At 39.9% G+C, this 16,081-nt stretch overlaps 1 protein-coding gene across 4 annotated transcripts; it reads left to right on the forward strand.

The window, feature by feature from the left end:
- The first annotated feature begins 79 nt into the window (after positions 1-79).
- LOC102310516 (bestrophin-3) lies at positions 80-15,805 on the forward strand. 4 transcript variants are annotated; one of them, XM_005921099.2, is made up of 14 exons: positions 80-208; positions 283-511; positions 1,788-1,882; positions 5,588-5,675; positions 5,962-6,107; positions 6,443-6,597; positions 8,069-8,146; positions 8,315-8,467; positions 9,624-9,704; positions 12,511-12,662; positions 12,870-12,960; positions 14,686-14,804; positions 14,961-15,218; positions 15,384-15,805. In XM_005921099.2, the coding sequence occupies exons 2-14, from the start codon at positions 360-362 to the stop codon at positions 15,757-15,759; spliced, it is 1,944 nt and encodes a 647-aa protein (XP_005921161.1). In that variant the 5' UTR covers positions 80-208; positions 283-359; the 3' UTR covers positions 15,760-15,805. The 4 variants fall into 4 exon arrangements, 3 of the variants coding, with proteins under 3 accessions (XP_005921161.1, XP_005921162.1, XP_005921163.1); XR_315704.2 differs by having other exon boundaries at positions 96-208; positions 14,961-15,291; positions 15,384-15,497; XM_005921100.2 differs by having other exon boundaries at positions 96-208; positions 294-511.
- The last annotated feature ends 276 nt before the right edge of the window (positions 15,806-16,081 follow it).

The raw sequence follows: 16,081 nt of genomic DNA on the forward strand, positions 1-16,081 counted from the left end.
GTGTGTGTGTGTGTGTGTGTGTGTGTGTGTGTGTGTGCTGCCTGGCATTACTGGGCAACTGGACAGCATCATGGTGAAGAGAAAAGAGGGAGAGAGAGAAAGGAAGAGATAGAGAAAGAGTGTGTGTTTGGTTGGCATTTGGCAAAAAGAAATCAGGAAAGAAGCCTGATGAAGAGCACTGCTGAGGAGGAAGCAACGACATTTTTCTGTGAGTAAAATACAGCAATAATAACAAAAGTGATCATTTATGTTCATAATGTTAAGGTGGTGTTAATTATCCAGGCTGTAACCAGAAAACCAGTGGGATTATCCACTAGCTCCCATTGGATGAAGGTCTTAGTCTGCTCCTCAGTCTCAGGATGACGGTTACTTATTCCAGTAAAGTCGCCAACGCCACCTTCTTCGGTTTTCACCAGCTGCTGCTGCGCTGGAAGGGGAGCATCTACAAGCTGCTGTACCGAGAGTTCATCCTGTTTGCTCTGCTGTACACCGTCCTCAGCGTCGTATACAGGTCAAACACACACACACAGTCACAGGAAGGGAAGCGACAGTGTCGTATTACAGCTGTGCATCATGCAAGTGTTTCTTTTAAATTCTTGTAAATTTCAACACAGTTACTAATAAATATTGCTACACTGTCCAGAGTGGCTGATACAACTCAAAACTCGATGTAATGTTGGATGAGTCCCAAGAAGTGAAGCCAAAATATATCCTCGCTCTAGTGGTTATAAGCTCCGCCCCTTTTTGGTTAGCAATATGAGCCAGCCAAAAACATTTTTTTCATCTTGTGAATGATTAATGTTCATATTCTGTGAGCAAAAGTTTGATCTTAGAGTGTTTCAGAAGGGGAAGAAGCTAAATGAGCTTTATTCTGTGTGAATCTTTCAGCTCTTTCTGAAGTTTTTATTTTCCAAAACTTTTATTTTGGTTTTTAGTTTTTAGTTTTAGCTCTCTGTCATAACCTTAGTATCAAGATCCAGTATACAATGAACTGGGATTATTTTAAAGCGTAAATCATACAAAAAAAACCACTAAATCAGTTGCCCTAAATTGTTCAACTTTTTTTTTTGACAGATCCATGGGACCACTGCATTTTTTTCCCTGCTATCTAATCAGTGAGAACAAAATATTAGTAGAATCTGATACAACAACAGCTAAGCTCAGACTTGGGTAAAACAGGAGGTGGGACCTAGTAACACAATCTCCTCTTTCTAAAACTATGTCTCAGCGGCTCTTGTTTTTGATACTATCTTCATATATATTTAAGAAAAGATCTATTTCACAGCCCCAAACCTGCGGAATTCCTTTATTGCAGCAGGGAAAACAATGAACACATTATTTAGCAAAATATCTTAAATAAAGTATAACAGCTCACTACAATAAATATAATATGACAGAATAAATTAACTTGATGAGACTGTTGTACAAAACAAACAACATGACTGAGTTATCATTTATTTATGCTACAAATGAAAGTTGACTATTTAGCTTTCATCAAGTTGTAACCACATATCTGACTCCAGGCAAACAGGATGTGAGCCTTCTATGCAATTTCATTAAAGGTTTTATATTAAATAACTAATACAGTATATCAGAAAATGTCTGTGTAGAAAAAGATTTATCTGACTTTGTATTTCTGAATAGAAGCACATATTGGGCAACAGACCTGCAGCTTATTGTAGTTCATTCAGAAACTTTCTGATCGGCTGAAGAGTAACTTCAGAAGAATTTCTCATATGTTAGATTCTTAGTTGCTGGCAGTGACGACGGTTTCCTCTGTCCTCTAGGATTGTGCTCTCCGAGGATCAGAAGAGACTGTTTGAGAAACTTTCCATGTACTGTGACAAATATGCTGAACAGATCCCCGTCACCTTCGTCTTGGGTATGTTAGCTGACAAACCATAGCTTTACTTTTATTTCAATAGTCTTCTAGTATTTTTCTTTTAAAAGAAACATACAGGCTAATTCCATTTTTAACCTCACGGTTAGACCTTTCTATCTGACTTCATAGAAATGTAAAGCCACTGTGAGTCTGTTAGTGATGTGGTTGTAGTGGATTTTTTGGGCAGGAAGGTAGAGCAACTTTTTTGTTATTGTTTTCTTTTTGACAGATGTGTTTAATAACTTCTTAAAAATGCTTTCTGTAAAGCACTTTATAATATCCGGTTGTTCAGTGATGACGCGACGAATCCTACTTCCGGGTCTAAAGTAGTCTGCGTTTAATATGGCTTTTGTGTTGTTAACATGTTTAATGTTATGTAATTTCTTCTATTTGATCTCAAAAAGCTCCTAAAACAGTCAGTGATCCCTGTTGACCTCCCTCGGCTTTTATTACCACTAATCATTTATTTAAGCTCAGTTTTTAAAACCTTAGGATGTAACTACAGCCCAGCCCATGCAGCAGTATATGAATGACTAACCTTGTATTGTGGATGGATTATCTCAGTTGTTCTCCTGGCTGAAGTTTGGTCCTTTTACAGCATCCTGCCATGCGATTACATTTGTTCCTGACCACCGAGAACACTCACGTTAACTTTTATCGAGTGGGAAAAAAAGTTAGCTTGTTTATATTATGATAACATAGCTGTGTCGCTAGCGGTCACGTAGCGGTCATTATATACCAGCTAGCCCAACTTCAGTAACCCTACAAACGTCACTGCTGTTTAGTTTTCTGTCTTCATTTATGCTGGAAGTGATAGCAGAGCTGTACGTTTTAATTTGTTTCCAAAACACCGCAGTCAGGACATGCTATATTGTATTTAGATAGAAGCTAGCGAGCTAACTCCCTGCTAACTTCTAACTCCGTTAAATGTCATAAATTCCGTTTTCATGGATGCCTGGATGTTAAACTCAATTGTTACACCTGGTAGAGCAGAACGCTGATCATTTTATTAAAGATGAAAGACTTTAGACAGTTTTTCAACTCTCAGTAATGCCACAGTGATCGTTTGATATATGGACCTGCAGCGGAGTTTAGACCCAGACACGGCTAGTGACGTCAGACTGAACAACCGGATTTTTTAGAAAAATGCTTATATAAAAGACTTTATTATTATTATTATTATTATTATTATTATTATTATTATTATTATTATTTTAACTGTTCAGCAAGCCACAATTTTTTTTAACATAACTGCAGTAAAAATTCTCCACAAACATGTTGCAGAATCCAGTTCAGGGACTTAGTTGGAGTCGAGTGTACCATGTGCTACAGTCCCCATTGTCTGCACAAGGTCCTAACCTTAAGGCTTACTACTATCTGAACTGATGACATGTAAAACACATGAATCATCACATGGATGATTGTTCTGAAAGAAACACTTCCATGTAGAGACTAAAGTAGACGTCACTGTGGTGAATGGTTGAGTTACATATCTGATATTCATCTTGTCCATTCATGAAAAAGTCTTAATTATACAGTAAGCATATTTAGTTGCTATATTTTACTTAATATATTTATATTTTAAAAACAAGCTTTATGATCATTTAACCAGTGATTCTCAGATACTGGAAGAGATTACATAACATTTTATTATCTTCCTAGATTTCATTCCTAATGCCTTACAGACTTGTGAGATTCTCAGGGGATTGAAGAACGCAGCCGACCTGTGTTATTATTATACTAAAGTAAAAATTAAGTCTAATAAAAAAGAGCGACATGAAAACTCAAATATAACTGTAGGTGTGTTTCCTGCTTGAGCGGAGAGCTGAACAGAGGGGGTGTTTGGTTGCCTCATTAGCAGCCTGCTAATGGAATCGGATCATTAAAGAGGAGAAAAGGCTAAAAGCAGGATGAGTGTTTGTGTAGCTGATCTCCACCCACCATCACCACCACCATCCCAGGATGCATATTCACTATGTTTGTCAACCGAAAAAAAGATTAAAACCTGACAGTTCCTAAAATGTGGTTTTTCCAGAAAATAAAAGACAAATAGTGTCAGTAACTAAAGTAAATGCCAAAAACAGGAGATGTATGTGCATGAGTTGACAATTTATCAAAGTATCCAGACAAAAATGACCCGTGGTCTTAAATGACTGTGATGACATCAACAACACAATGTAACAAAATAGGTGTCGTGTCCTGCAGCGAATGCTCTTTAGTTTTGTTTAAATTAAACTCATTTGTGCAGATGTGAAAATGTTAATCACACTTGGAGCCATATGCAGAGTACAGTTTTGCTCAAAACATTTCCCAGATAGATATGAATTTTAGGATTATACAGAAAATAGTCCTGTTTTTGTTTCTGTCACTCCCGCTTCGCACACATGGCCAATAAGAGGACTTCACACTACCATGTGGTTTGAGTGACATATTTTAGTTTGTGTGGCGTTTGAATTTTTCTACGTGTGAAATCAGACAATAGAGGAAACTAGCAAGTTTAAAAACTCATCAACTGATTTGGACCAGAGTAAATGAACTGTAAAAATGCCCTTGCAGTAAGTGAATTGACCTTAGAGTCTCTAATATACAATGTGGACTCACGAGAAAATCAGGTTCAGAGTAATATTGCACTGAAAACAGTCACTTCACATAGTTTGGGCATCCTGGGCTTTATTCTGGAGGTTTCCCAGCGGGAAAAATTGTGTGGGAACCCCTGGATAGACCAGGAAACATCATATATCCAATCAGTCCTTAGAGGACACACACACTCTTTATTAGGGATAATCAAGGTAATGCCATCCATTGATTCTCTGCTTATTTTCAAGTTTCAATAGATTTTCGTTTTTCTGTGTGGGCGCGTTACTCACAGATAGCTGAGGATTAATGCTAAGTAGCATCCAGGTAAATCTCACTCACCAAAACTAAACCTCACAGCCAGCCATGTTATTTGTCAGATAATTGTATTAAAAGTGCTCCAAACACAGTCCAGAATTAAAGAATTTCATTTGGCTGAGGTAAAGCCTAGCAGACATTTAGATCATACATCCACCTGTCAGATATCACCTGTTGATAGCTGAGAAGACCTCAGAGGAGGTCTGGATATATCTGGACTATGTTGGACGGAGGTCTGGACATGTGGCAGAAAAAGAAATAAATGCACTTCTGGTATTTTGCAAACTGCAACATGAAGTTTTCAAGCTACAACTGTGAACTGTGTGTGAGACTCAAGTCCACTGACAGTATTTAGTACCACTGTGTGTCCTTTATGCACGCCTGTAAATGTGTGCACACTGGGTCATTGCCATATATTTCAGGTGGTTAAGATTTAAGATTTTAACAAACACCTGGCTGTCACTTTACAGTTTGTTGGATTTACAGGGGATCAAAGAACAAGAGTGTTATTATAATAATCCCAGGATACGCCAAGCTAATATTACCCACTGAGAACAGGACTTAGCGCTGACTGACAGACATGTGTTGTGTTTGAATACTAAAGTATATCATAAGAGTTTGATAAGATCTCTATCAAACTCTTAGCCTCTCACGATGTGTCCTTCATGTTAAATGTGCTTGCAGCAACATCATTGTAAGTCAGCATGACATGATTATTTATTTACTGCTGTAAAAGAGCTCAATTGTTTGGATAGGTTGCATTATCACAACAGTTACAAATTATTATGTGTTAACTGAATATAAATGTTTTAGGTTTTTATGTGACTCTGGTGGTGAATCGGTGGTGGAATCAGTTTGTTAACCTGCCCTGGCCGGACAGACTCATGTTCCACATCTCCAGGTACAGTCTACATCTCTAATGTGCCCTCTACAGGCCACAAGTACCCACTACAAAAACACTGCCCTCTACAGGCACAGACAGGAACTCACAGACTTTACATCAAAGATAGACAAATGTAGCCACTAAGAATCCATAATTAACTTATTTAGAAGCTACCTTGTCTTGTTTAGTGATTTGGAAACACTTCAGTGCCCCATGCAAAACGAGCCTGAATACACAAGAAGAATAAGGTGTGGTTAGCTGACGATAATCACGAACTCCATTTTTGTCTTCTATCTTTCTACAGCTGTGTTCAGGGTAAAGACGAATATGGCCGCCTGCTGCGCCGGACATTGGTACGTTACGTTAACCTCACGTCGCTCCTCATCTTCCGCTCCGTCAGCACGGCTGTCTGCAAACGATTCCCGACCATGGATCATGTGGTCGAGGCAGGTTAGAGCCTGAGTATTTTAGTGTGTATCAGCTGTATTTCAAAATGAGCACACTGTGATCTTAGTGTGTCTTAACTAGAAATATAAAAGTCAGAGTTCGGCTCCTCACCACTTCAATTTCTTCCTGATATCACTCCAGGGACTACCTTGTTATTGGCCAATTAAAGAAGTACTTTGGGCTGATACTCTGTCAACAAAACCTAAACATCTGTCTGCATGGAAGCGTTATGTCTGAAACTGCTTTGGAACAATATGATCCATCATTTTATTTAAATAGTCTATCAACATGAATCCAACACTGACTTATTTTAAACAATGTTTTTTCCCCATCTGTAGGTTTCATGACACCTGAGGAGAGGAAGGTGTTTGAGAACGTTCGTTCTCCTCACCTGAAGTACTGGATCCCTGTTGTCTGGTTCTCCAACCTGGCATCTAAAGCTCGGCAGGAAGGACGCATCCAAGACAGCATCGACCTGCAGAACATTCTCAACGTGACTATAAAAATGCACTTTTATGGCGAGAGAACGCTGCAGGGATAATGTGTCACTGTTGTTGGCCGACAGGGCAGTTAGCGTCGCCGTGGTTCGCTTCATAGAAATTGCTTAGCAACATAATCTCCATAAACTCACAACACTATTATGATTTTGTAAGCATAAATTCAAACACAAGAAATAAATTGCATAGATGAACGACGCTGCAGTGACCTTACCACCACCACAGCTTCTTGTTTTTGCCATGAAGACGTTTATCATCATTAGTATAATTTAGTCACTTATTAGCAAATCCCTTCCCTGGGGCACACTAAAGCTTAAAATATTAGCCTGGGTATTTTATTTATTTTATCTTTTTCATGTTTGGAAAAAAGCAAAATTGACTAAGGGTGGACATAGCTTCTATGACAACATCCTATCTTTGGAAGCCCTATTTTGAAGCCTCGAGACTGACATCAAGCAGATTTGGTGAAAGAAAGTTGAGATGTAAGGCGTGTATCTTCATTAATATTTTGGCACTTATTAGCTGTTATGCGTTCAGCGCGTTATCCACAAGCTCAGCTGTGGATAATTTCTCTGCTCCATGATTGCCAAGAAAATTCTGGACACGCTACATGAATGCTTCACGTGGTGATGATCCATTAGGCTTCGGTTTCGTTTTGAACACGTCATCAAACATCAGTTCACGTATTTCACGACCAACAAAAACACCTTCCTTAATGTTGGCTTCACTTTTCTGGAAAATAAACATATTTCTTAAATGCTGAAATGCATCGGTGTTTCTGCCCAGTCATTGAAGTTGTCCTATACTTCATAACTAAAAAACACAACAAGCTAAACAAAAACAGTTTTTACATTTGGCATCAGCAAGTAAAATCTGCTACAGCACAGGTGAAAAACTGCCAGTACCAAAATGCTTGTTGACCGGTGTCAGACCCAGAAGCTATGTCCATCTTTTATACTGTTTACAGCTGCAAAAAGATTTTTGATCCTGTAGAAGTGCGTAACAGACCAGCCATTAGACCTGACTTCTGTAAACACTTTCCCAGTGGTTTTAAGGGCTCAGCCACTTACGTCTCATAATGTATCACTATTAATTTAACTACATGCTTATGTCTTACATTATCATAATAACATCATGGTAAAAAACAATACAGTATGGCCATTAAAGATCAGTATAATCAGATAACCTGAATATTTTTTCCAACGCTGCCATTTGATTACAGACATATGCTGTTAGATAGGAAAAAGCTCTTAAGCACTCAAAGCACACTCATTCATCCTTTGGAGCCAGTTTAGATCCTAAAACCCCCGTTAGCCTGTGACCACATAAAGGAGACATGTAGGTAATGTGACACTCAGCTTTCCCAGAACGGCAAATGAGACTCTTTTTCCAATTAGCCTACTGAGTTACAGAAATTCACAGTTTGCTGGCAGCTGGGGAAAGACTGCTGTTTCCTCTCTGTGTTAGGAAATGAATTGCTTCAGGACCTGGTGTGCGACTCTTTTTGGCTACAACTGGGTCGGTGTCCCTCTGGTTTACACACAGGTCTGTGTCCGTCCTCTCTGTTTCGTACTTGCCACAGCAGCATGTTTGATACGGATGTAGCTCATGTAATCACATCATAATCATTACACTAACTGAATCAGAGCTCTGAATCGCCCACAGAGAGAAGAAGGAATCTGAACAACACTCTCACTCTCTCTCTCCTTTTAGGTTGTCACTCTTGCTGTCTACACCTTTTTCTTTGCTTGTCTAATTGGTCGACAGTTTCTTGACCACACCCGTGGTTACCAAGGTCATGACCTTGACCTGTACGTCCCCGTTTTCACCTTGCTGCAGTTCTTCTTCTACTGTGGCTGGCTTAAGGTCAAATAAATTCTTTCCTACAATTTGTGAATATGTAAAACAAACTTGTGAATTTATATTTTTAGTCAGAGACTCCACCAGAGTAGCTTTGCATGACTCATAATTCAAGCAAAACAAGAAACATGACATCAAGCCTGGTGTGTCATGTCTCATTAGGTCACACCTCTGTGAAAGCCCACTGTTGTCTGATTGGTTCCTGTCTGGAAGCCTGCAGAGGGGCTTTTGTGCTGTTCTGGCAATACTTTAAAAAGTAAAATTTAGTTTTGGACTTCTTTATTCCTCAAGTTTGTTATACAACAAAATATATTTATGCAGATATTTTTCATGGAAGATGTGTCCTACAGTTTCACAGAGACAGGGTAACATATGCTAATGTGTGTAATCTACATGACTGCATATTCAAAAATTCAAGTACTTATTTATCTAGTACTAAATGCAGAGATAAGATAGGCAGTAATAAGCCAAAAACACACACAGTTCTTATGCTTCAGTACAAAATTGGAACTCAAATGTAGACAAACACAAACAAAATGTATTTTTGATGGAAGGAGTACAATTAATAAAAGCAGAAGGAGGATGCTGATTGGGAAATAAGACCAAGTTTATATGAGATATTTCAGATTAATTATTTAATAACACATGCTAGTGTTATAGCTATTTATCTGCATACGTGTTTTACATGTAATATGTAATGCAGAAAATGATGTGTCTATCTTGTTTTTCTTCTGCTTGAAACACATCAGTACATTTGTGGCTGACCTCTTTCATCTCATGACGTATTTCTGTTATATAAATAACACAAAGTTAATAATAATCTACTTGGTGGAGACGAGCCAGAAGTATTGCATGAGCCAGAGTGTCACAAGTAGTGTGGTTATAAATGTTTTGTTCTCAGTGTCATGGTAAAAGAAACTAAAGCTGCTTCATCCTCTCAAAAACAATATTTTGTAGAAATTGGAGATACATATACTGGTATCACTATAATGCAAGCAATGTTGAAAAATCCCTTAAACAGAGACGAGGAAACCTACAGAGCAGTGACAACGGCCATCTCGATTGTCACGAGCAGTAGTAATATTTATTTTTTTTACATATAGGCAGTTTTGTGTTTTTAGTTTGACTGATTTTCAGACATGTTTGTTTGTTTGTTTGGCAGGTAGCAGAGCAGCTGATCAACCCGTTTGGCGATGATGACGATGACTTTGAGGCAAACTGGATCATCGACAGGAACCTTCAGGTCAGCAATGACGGAGGCTCAAAGTCTCTTATATTTATGTTCTTATGTTCTGGTAGAACCAACACTTTTGACTTTATCGTGGACAGAAAGGGAACATGAGAAACTGTTGTGGTTTGTCAGGGAGCAGAACGGAATAGATGGAAAGGAGCTGCCTACATGTTTCTCCTGCTGGACAAAAATATACTCTGGAACATTTCCACACTTGGTTTTATTTTTACATCACACAAGGAAGTCAAGCACATGATGCCACATGAGGCCCAGCTACACACAATTTAAACACAAGCTACTCGAAAGCAAGTTTTAGAGTAAACTTTTACTTTTTACTCTGTTTCATTTCACTCTAAATGAATTTCCACATCAATCCGCACTAAATAAATCATAATGACAAAGCTTACAACATGGATTTTTGTATTTATAAGAAAATAGAAATCAAAATTAAATAGTTTTTACATTTCCATTGTTTTGTGTAACAGTTAATGTTCTGAATAAATAATTCAAACTTTTATTAGCATGCTAGAACTAGAACTATGACTATATATTTGCAAATATGAAATCACAAAGAAGGGGGACCGGAGGGTGTGTTCCAACTACAGGGGGATCACACTCCTCAGCCTCCCTGGGAAAGTCTATGCCAGGGTGCTGGAGAGGAGAGTTCGTCCGCTAGTCGAACCTCGGATACAGGAGGAACAATGCGGTTTTCGTCCTGGTCGCGGAACACTGGACCAGCTCTTTATCCTCTCGAGGATACTTGAGGGTGCATGGGAGTTTGCCCAACCAGTCTACATGTGTTTTGTGGACCTGGAGAAGGCATTCGACCGTGTCCCTCGGGGTGTCCTGTGGGAGGTGTTGCGGGAGTATGGGGTGTCTGGCCCATTGCTACGGGCCATTCGATCCCTATACAACCGTTGCAAGAGCTTGGTTCGCATTGCCGGCAATAAGTCGGACTCGTTCCCGGTGGGTGATGGGCTCCGCCAGGGCTGCCCTTTGTCTCCGGTTCTGTTCATAATTTTTATGGACAGGATTTCTAGGCGCAGCCAAGTGGCGGAGGGCTTTCGCTTTGGTGGCCTCAGAATCTCATCTCTGATTTTTGCGGATGATGTGGTTCTGTTGGCTTCATCGGGTGAAGGCCTCCAGCTCGCACTGGAACGGTTCGCAGCCGAGTGTGAAGCAGCGGGAATGAGGATCAGCACCTCCAAATCTGAGGCCATGGTTCTCAGCCGGAAAAGGGTGGAGTGCCCACTCCGGGTCGGGGATGAGTTCCTGCCCCAAGTGGAGGAGTTCAAGTATCTCGGGGTCTTGTTCGCGAGTGATGGGAGAAGGGAGCCGGAGATCGACAGACGGATTGGGGCTGCAGCTGCAGTAATGCGGACGCTGCACCGGTCCGTCGTGGTGAAGAGGGAGCTGAGTGTAAAAGCGAAGCTCTCAATTTACCGGTCGATCTACGTCCCTACCCTCACCTATGGCCACGAGCTGTGGGTAGTGACCGAAAGAACGAGATCGCGGATACAAGCGGCAGAAATGAGCTTCCTCCGAAGGGTGGCTGGCCTCTCCCTTAGAGATAGGGTGAGAAGTTCGGCCATCCGGGAGGGGCTCAGAGTAGAGCAGCTGCTGCTCCACATCGAAAGGAGCCAGCTGAGGTGGTTCGGGCATCTGACAAGGATGCCCCCTGGGCGCCTCCTGGGCGAGGTGTTCCAGGCATGTCCCACCGGGAGGAGGCCCCGGGGCAGACCCAGGACACGCTGGAGAGATTATATCTCTCGGCTGGCCTGGGAACGCCTTGGTATTCCCCCGGACAAGCTGGAGGAGGTGGCTGGGGAGAGGGAGGTCTGGACCTCTTTGCTTAGGCTGCTACCCCCGCGACCCGACCTCGGATAAGCGGATGAAGATGGATGGATGGATGGATGGAAATCACAAAAACATATAAAAGACCAAAACTACCCAATTCACTCATTCATGAAAAAATTACTAAATTACTCAAATGAAGAATGCGTTACAGACCCCAAAATAATAGAAAAAATATATATGGACATCAGTTGATTCCTAAAATGTGACATTTGATGTTTCTCATTCAGTGAGCTTCTATATTCATTTTTCTTTGTATTACATCCTGTTGATTTACTGACCATTTAATTTGTCATTTATTTATTGATTTTGGTCAAAGTTGTTGTTTCCATAATCTGTTTTATTTTTCATTCTGGCTAAACATTTAGCCCATATTATACTTTAAATCACACCCTTGTTTACATAAAAAAAAGAGAAAAAAATAAGATAATAATAACAAAAAATAAATAAATCAGTAATTTAAAATCTGTGAATTATTGGGGAAATACAATGGGAAAATAAAGAAATAAACAGAAATAAAGAAATAAACTAACACTGAACAAGTTGGTAAATAAGAAGAAAATGAAAGCAGTAAATAAATGAATAAATAAATGTGACAAAATAAATCAGAAACAACAACAAGGTTAGAAAATAAACTAACAAGAAAAGCAAATGTGATATTTAATACAACATATTGTGCCATCTTTTATAAATTCCTTACTTCCTTTAAGTATAAAAAATAATTAAAAATATTGCTTTTAAGTTGTGATTTAGGCAGTTTTCTTCCTTCTTATAGTTGTATAATAATATCCATTCTTCCAAGAAGCACAATCAATCAACCGGATTAGATTTGACTATGAAAGATTCTCCTGTTAAATTATTGGTAGATTTTCTTACCAATTTAATCTTACTTAATTAATTTTTATAAATAATGTCTCTTGAAAACTGAACACGCCTCATTCTTCCTCTTTACCTGTTCCTGCAGGTGTCTCTCCTGGCAGTGGATGAGATGCACATGAACATGCCTCACATGACCAAAGACATTTACTGGAATGACTGCGATGCACGGCCACCATACACGCTGGCTGCTGCAGACTACTGCATCCCCTCATTTCTTGGCTCCACCACCGACATGGGGTCAGGGATCAAGTTTAGCAGCTGATGCACAGTTATAATCCTCTAGAGAACAAACATTTTTCCTGAAGGACGTGTTGGAGTTTATGTTTCACATTGTAGCTCAGTCTGTGTGGCTGAATTGTCACAGACGTGCTAGTTGTTATAGAATTAGTTTTTTTTAGAGAAGTTTTATCAGCATGACAAATTCTTTTTCAATGTCTCTTCCAGTCTCTCGGACATCCTGCAGTTTGACGACACTGATGTTAGCCACGACCATCAGCGGCAACAGGACTATACTTTGCCGCGGCGCCAAGAGTCGGTAAAATGTTTATTGCTTTCATTTTTTAATTTAAAATTGATTTCTGGAAAAAAGGAGGTAAGTATAAAAACTGCAGAGAGTAGAAAAATAAGTACTTGTGAAAATGTAAATAAGGGTGTTGACCTTGAGAGATATTATATATTAAACAGTTTAATCATGAGGCCTTAACTTAAGCCTTTCTTTGGATTTGTTATACTTTTCCTTGTTTTTTTGCCATATATGTCCTATTCCAGTGTTGGATGTTCATATTAAACCAACCTTTTAATAGGAAGGCCAATGTACAAGTACCGTATTTTTCGGACCGTAAGGCGCACTGTCAATGAACCTGTCTGTGTTCATTCATAAGGCGCACCGGATTAAAAGGCGCATTAAGCGAAACAAAACAGTCTGATAAGACAAACTTTACTCAACTCATTCTTCTTGCTTGCGCCACTTCCAGCATTGATTCATTAATGTTGAATTCTCTCGCAGGTGCTCTATTCCCATATTGTTGCAGTATATTTATGACAACCTCGTACTGTAGATGGATTATCTCAGTTGTTCTCCTAAGTGAAGTTTGGTCCGTTTACAGCATCCTGCCATGCGATTGCCTTTGCCCCTAACTATTGGGAACCCTCACGTTAACTTTTATCGAGTGGAAAAAAGTTAACATTCATCCCCCAGCTTCATTGTGTTTATGTTATGCTAACATAGCTGTGTTGCTAGCGATCACATAGCACATCATTATATACCAGCTAGCCCAACTTCAGTAAACCTACAAAAGTCACTGCTGTTTAGTTTTCTGTCTTGGGTCTGTTGGAAGTGATAGCAGAGCTGTACGTTTTAATTTTTTCAGTAATCTCTCAGTCAGAACATTACATATTCTGTTTTGATGGGTGCCTGGATGTTAAACTTAATTGTTACACCTGGTAAAGCAGCAACGCTGATCATTTTATTAAAGATGAAAGACTTTAGACAGTTTGTAACGCTCAGTGATGCCGCAGTGTTTTGGACCTGAAGCGGACGCGTTTTGGTCTGAGATTACCCCGCGAGACTCCTGACTATGGCAGCCATAATGCTCCGACAATCCATCAAGTGGTGTGGCTTCTTAGCTTACCAAAGTCATACAAAACATTTTTGGACAGATTTTTTGAGTGCCGTATACCACATAAAATCGGTTCGAGGTCAGTAAGCACAACCAGAAGTTATACATATGGCGCACCGGATTATAAGGCGCACTGTTGATTTTTGAGAAAATTAAAGGATTTTAAGTGCGTCTTATAGTGCAGAAAATACCGTAACCCCTGTGTGGTAAACCCTTAGGCTTTAAATTGTTCTAAATGCTTTGTTGCTGGTGATTTTATTTCTGCACTCGGACCTGTTTGATGTCACAGAGAAGGGATATTCCGTTTTTGGTCATCAGATTCACAGAAACCCCACCCACGTTGTGTCAAAGCTGTTAATTTATGAGGGGCAGCCAATCAGAAAAATGTTGGCTTATAGGGATGGTGACCTTAAAGGGATGGCTTGTTTGATAAGTAAGATGGACTGAAGGACTTTATCAAAGTCAAGTAAATGATACATAAGAATGATTTTTGAACTGTGAATCATACAAAGCTACTCTTGTACAGCAGAAGAATAAAAATATAGAACAATTTGAAACCTGTTAAATTTAAAGCTTTGACATTAGGTACTAATGATAAAGTCTTTAAGTTCAGATTCTGAGTATATTTTTAATGTTTGCAGGTTTTGGGTCGGGTCCGCCGTCTGCTTAGTGTTCAGGAACCTCCTGACCTCCGACCCCCTCGACCCATCTTCAAACGACATAGCAGTGATGCAACTGGCAGTTTCTTCCCAGATGTCAGGTATTAGAATATTTAAAGCATGAATAGATGTGTAACTGGTATCCTACTGATAGTACCAAAGGTTCCTATTTAATAATTTATATATTAAGATCCAGCTGTCCACAGATTACAATGATCTGATCTTTTATGTTTTCTGTTGGTCATTTCTAAATCCAGGGTCAATGCAGGACCAGGGATCAATGTTCCGCTGTCCTCGCTGTTCATGTCTCAGCCTTCCATGGACACTTTGTCCACCTTAAGGGAGGTCAACAGCAACCCACCCTCACCGGAAAGCTCCATTTCTGTTTTCCCCCAGCTTGTCATCAGCCCTCCATTATGTGGCGACGTTTGCCAGAATGTGGATTCGTATACCAAACCTCAGAATGGCCTGAATCCTTCCCCCACTGATGAAGCCCCAGGCTCAGAAACCCTAAGGTGATCAGCCAGTGTCCTTTTTAACGATATCCAACTCCATGTTCGGCCATCAAACTTCATTTTGAGATAAAAGGTTTTGAAAATTTAATAATTATACCCCAGTATTTTATAATCTTAGACTTGCCCGTTAGGTGAGAATTAATTTTTTTCTTTTTGTATTTCCAGGACTGCGTCCTCTCTCTGTTGTTCCCCCACTCAACTTGGGCCCAAAGAATTTCGGTGGACAACTGTCAATGGCCATAATCGTCAGCCAACCAAACCACGGGGGCGTCAGTTCTCACTCCAGTTCTCCAGGCAGACTTCAAAGGCATCGGTCCGCAGCCTGCCAAGTCCTAAAGGACTGGGGCGGCGGAGAAAAGGACTGGCTCGATTCCAGTCCAGGAGATCCCCTGGTCCAACCTCAGACACTCTGCAGCTCCCTGACCCCGATTACGACTTCCAGGGAATAACAGGGACTCAGGAGGATGAGAAGGAAGAAACCAACGACAATGAAGAGGTCAAAAACACCAGCTCCCAATCAGAGAGTTTCGAAAAGAAATAAGAACCAGCCACAACTTCAGCTGTTCAGTAAGACCAAACTGAGTAACATGAATACCCATGTTGCCTAAGAAGAAGACTCTTTAATGTTGTTGTTGTTTTTAACAAAAAATACTTGGAAAACAGGATATACATGGCCTCTTAAGGGATGTATTTAAGCTAGGTTTTTGGGTTTATCAGTTGTTGCCACCATGATCTATCAAAAAATAAACCGCAAACAACTATTCTTCAGTTCTAGCATGAACCCCCATTTTAATCCTGTGAGGTTTAACTTATTATTAAAGATAAATACTCCTGACCCCGCTGACAATGTTTAATAGCATGTA

The sequence above is a fragment of the Haplochromis burtoni genome, unplaced genomic scaffold, assembly GCF_018398535.1.
Source record: "Haplochromis burtoni strain Fernald_Lab_line unplaced genomic scaffold, NCSU_Asbu1 Contig_44, whole genome shotgun sequence".
NCBI classification, from domain to species: Eukaryota; Metazoa; Chordata; class Actinopteri; order Cichliformes; family Cichlidae; genus Haplochromis; species Haplochromis burtoni.